Source organism: Lepidothrix coronata, unplaced genomic scaffold (genome assembly GCF_001604755.1).
Source record: "Lepidothrix coronata isolate B3197 unplaced genomic scaffold, Lepidothrix_coronata-1.0 Scaffold198, whole genome shotgun sequence".
NCBI lineage: Eukaryota > Metazoa > Chordata > Aves > Passeriformes > Pipridae > Lepidothrix > Lepidothrix coronata.
The window spans coordinates 1,165,910-1,170,292 of NW_016690378.1; the positions used below are offsets into that span (position 1 = coordinate 1,165,910).

Below are 4,383 nucleotides of genomic sequence, written 5' to 3' on the forward strand. Positions count from 1 at the left end.
TCTTTCCAACTCAGCACATACCTGAAACGTTTTTACGGTGAACAAACCCAACGTTTCTTCTTTAAAGCTTTTGTGTTCACTTTGAACAATTTGATTTTCATCAAAACTATACAAAAGTAACTGTTCTCAGCAATTTCATACATATATATTAATATCTGTCATATATATATATATATGAAGATCCATATAAAATTGAGCCTTTTTTTGACTCTTCCAGGGTGGTGGGAAGGAGAATCAACTGGGCACTTGTTTGTTTTTTTAACTAACGTGTGCATACACAGATCTGTGCTTATCTGTGTGGAGTGCAAAGACAAGGATGGGAATAAACTGGCTGAAACAAGAGGGAAATAGGGCAGTCAACCCTCTTGGCCTCCTTGGTCCAAAGCTGGATATTACACGGGCAGGGATCCTGGAAAAATGTGTCTTGGCTGGGAGGTGAAATGGGCAGAGACATCCCTGTGAGACGATGTACCTGGGTGTGATTGTCACCATCTGGGGGCAAGAAACAGGTAACAGACTCTCTGCACTGCACTTTACCAGCTGATCCCTCTGTTTGTGGAATTTCTCTTTACTGGCTGCCAGCTGCCTTCGTGGATTCCCTCTGGACAGGACCACTGAAACTAAACATGCGTTTGTAGAGTCCCAACAAACACAGGCCTCCTATTTAAGGACAAGGGATGTAATTAAGGACAAGTGTTGTACTTCAAGGCAAGCGTTGCCTGATACTGCACAGCAACACCTGTGTTTGTTACTCTCACTAAACAAATAAATCCTGACTCGAGCAAAACCACCAGACTGGCAACAAAAGTAATGGCAGCTTTTGAGAAATGGATGCTTGTCCCTTTATGAACCTGGGCTGTCAGTGCATTCACTGAGATCATAGAACAGGTGGCCTTCCCAAAAAAGTCCTGATGCACTTCAAAACCAGCAGCAACACACCCATTAAAGCCAATGGAGTATCCACAGACTTCACCCGTGGAAACCTCAGCAAAACCCCCCACTCCCTTCAGTGGTGTTTTTGTGGGATGCCCTGTTCTTTACCCGTTAGGATGCAAAGTAGAAACTAAAATGGTGTAACAGTCTTTTCAGAATTTAATTGCATAGTATGTTAAACCCCTCTGTGCCCTCCCAGAAAGAGGAGACTCACCCAGACCCGTCCATCCTCTGAACACAAGGACTCTGCCTGCAAATGCCTGACCATTCCCCCAGGCTGCTGCACTGGCTGTGGGTCTGTGGGCTCCTGGTGCCAGGGCACCCCGAGACCCCCCTCTCCCAGCACCCACAGTTCACCACTCTCCAGAAAAGGCAGGAGCTGCTCTGTGCTCTCTCCTTTGGAAGGAAGGATGAGATGACAGGAGTGCTTCCAGCAGAAGAAACCACTGTCCCTGTTGTCTGCCGAGGAACCGGTCCCACCTCACCCGAGGAAAAGCAGGAGAGGACAAGACTGGAGGATTCCTTCATCTCACCTTTTCCAGTCAGAAGTTCCTGAAAATACACAGAGTTGCATTTAATCAGAGATAGCTTTCAGATGAGTAGTCACAGTACCTGTCCCATCACACGGAGCTGAAGCAGGACAAGTCATTCAGCCAGTGCTGAGCAGGGAAGAGATGCCCAGGATTTAATTTTCCCACAACTGTGCCAATTAGGGGTGTTAACATCTCATTAACCACCACTCCCACCATTCAGGAGGTAGTAAACTTCAGCATTTTACTAACCTTCCCCCAAAAAGGTTTTTTTTTTTGTAACATATTTAAGAAAGAATAAATTTCAGGTTGCAGCATCTTGATTTTGCTGGTGCTCATTCTCACCTTTAGCTTTACACGTGTTAAGTATCGTGTTCCTTAGCTGTTACAGCAGTATAAAGGAGATCATTATCTGCATGTTAATGGTGGGGAAATGAAGGAGCAGAAAACGGTGCCTTGTTAAAACCAACAGTAAATCGATTCAGCCTCACCAATACACATTAATTTGCCCAAACCCGCAGAGGTTCATTACACAGTTTATCTCACAACCCAACTGATGGTTTTCATGTTATCACAGCACTGCAGTTTGCATTGTAATGCTGCTCTTTGAGCTCCGGGCAGGCCACCAGAGCAGAAAGCACAACACACATCCCAGGTGTCCTTCTTTTCTTGGACGGAGTCAATACTCAGCCTAAAAGACCTCAAAGCACTTGGCCCACTACTACGACTAAATACAAATACCATGATGGGCATAAACCCCATTCTTACAAAAATTCACACCATCTTCAAGCTCCCCAGGATCCAGAGGAGAAACCCCTCAGGTCTTAAAAGACCACAAACAAAAGAAAACCCTCCTTACACCTTCCGTGGGGCTAAAGGGCTGACTCTCCTAAAAAATCCTTTTAATCCAGAGTATGTAAGCACCCATTCCTTGGGACCAGCTGCAAGAGCAAGCACACTGTGGGTTTTCTGAGGCTTGGAGTGTATCTGTGAAGTGCTCTGCACTCCTTGCCCACAGACACGTGGAACAGTTTGGGGACACAGGCCAGGTGAGCCCCGAGCATCCTCCCGGTGCTGTTCCCTGTTCCGTACCTGGTTTGGTCGGATGTGCCGAGGGCTCTATTCCTTGAAGAAGTGGGATGAGGTGCAGCCGGATTTCCTGCACTGCCTGGCGCTGGTGTTATGTGAGGAGGAGGAGGGACATCTAGAGGCCACCCGGAGCCTGTAACTGCACAGAGAGGCAGAAAAACTCACTCACATGGACCAGAAGACAGGTTTTAGGGTCCTACAGAGGCTTCGGTCGGCTGTGAGAAAAGAAAACTACGTTCCACCCACACGGGAAGCACCAAGAGCCACTTCTGAAGGCAAGAGGGGATTTTTTGCCTAATTCTGAACTTTCCCCGTGAGTTTATTTAAGCAGGGAACAGACAATGTCAACTGGAAGCATCATCCAGCCTCCCCCCTCACATCCCAGCCCCTCCAGCTGGGACAGACAAACCCCCAGTTATGTCAAGAACTAGAAGAGTCACGGTCTGTTTTCTCAGGACAGTCCATACCAGGTTTTAAAAAGACATATTTATGGAAAAGCAATGATTTCACATGAGACTACCACCACATCTGATGATTTTTGCCCAGGTCAGGGTCTGCAGAACACTTCTGACGTGACAAGGACACGTGCAGGTCACTGCAGTGCCTTTACTGCACAGAAGTTGTTTCACTTCCAAGTTTTAAACTAACCCCAAGAATCCCAAAGTGAAAGTGAAAATCACAGATTTTAACTGCAAATTTTTAATTTTACACCCCCTGTCAGCTGTGATTTCAAGGAGAAAGCCTGAAAACATGACTCAGAGCAAAGGAAGTTGAAAGGTTTCTACCCTGCTCTAAACACACAATTTCAGTTCAGATGTAAACCCAAGCTAAACTTCCTTACACTGAAAGATTCCAAAAAGTCCCCTATTTGTTTCTAAATTCGGCATCTTTTCCTATCATGCACATACTTGTCTGCTCCCCCTCACACCTGTGCACCCCCACAGGTAATTCCACACCTTCCTTCTCTAGGCAAATTCTTCCAAATTCCAACCAAACCCAACTACTTAAGTTTTTCCAAGGGAACATCTTCTGAAATATAATTTTATTACATAGCAACACGTCTCAAAAAAGTTAAAAGCCAGGTTTTTCTCGAGGTTATTTTTAGAGTTCCATATAAGCCCTTTAAAGGAGATGTCATTTAGTTTGTCCTTACACAGTGTAACTGCAAGTTAAGACATAAAGAAGTGCAGAATTTTCCATTACAACAGAAAACCAAAGCCACAGAAATTTTGAAAAGTGAGCAATTCAATTATTTCCAAATTAAAATTGGTGGTTAAAATCGTCTGCCAGAAGTTTTGTTATTGTTCTGTGTAAATCACCCTCTCCAGCCTTTGTGAATTCAATCCTGAAGGATTCAGTGTGGAAGAACCAGAAAGTGGAAATGGGGAGGTCAACAAAGGCCAGATTTTTGTTGTCCCATATAAGGACTGTTACCAAGGGAAACAGCAGAATATCCAAAATAAGTTCAGTTTGTTTGGCTCCAGTTCTTTACTATAACTAGAAGAGAGAAATTTTAGTTTCTTTCTGTCAAGAATGTTTCCATGTAAGTAACGCTTTCTGTCAAAACATTAATTATCATTTGTAAAAGTTCCTTTATAATCAATAACGTCTGTGTTTTAGTGCAGGCAGTGAGGCAGTGCCTGGATCCTGTGGGAAACCTCAAGGAGAAAAATATTTTAAAAGCCTAAAATCCAAAGAGAGAAAATATGTGGGAAAATCTACCCTGAATTTTCAAATGCACACCTCAATTAGATACAAGGAAGAAATTCCTCCCTGTGAGGGTGGGGAGGCCCTGGCACAGGTTGCCCAGAGAAGCTGTGGCTGCCCCTGG

General features: G+C 44.5%; 1 protein-coding gene across 1 annotated transcript in view; it reads right to left on the bottom strand.

Annotated features, from left to right (window-relative positions):
• Positions 1-253: 253 nt before the first annotated feature.
• Positions 254-4,383, bottom strand: part of PRDM2 (PR/SET domain 2) — a 59,108-nt gene continuing 54,978 nt past the window's right edge. Inside the window, exon 9 of the mRNA XM_017832006.1 lies at positions 254-1,485. Within this exon, the coding sequence (XP_017687495.1) occupies positions 1,476-1,485 (10 nt within the window). The 3' untranslated portion in view covers positions 254-1,475. The remainder of the gene's footprint in view (positions 1,486-4,383) is intronic.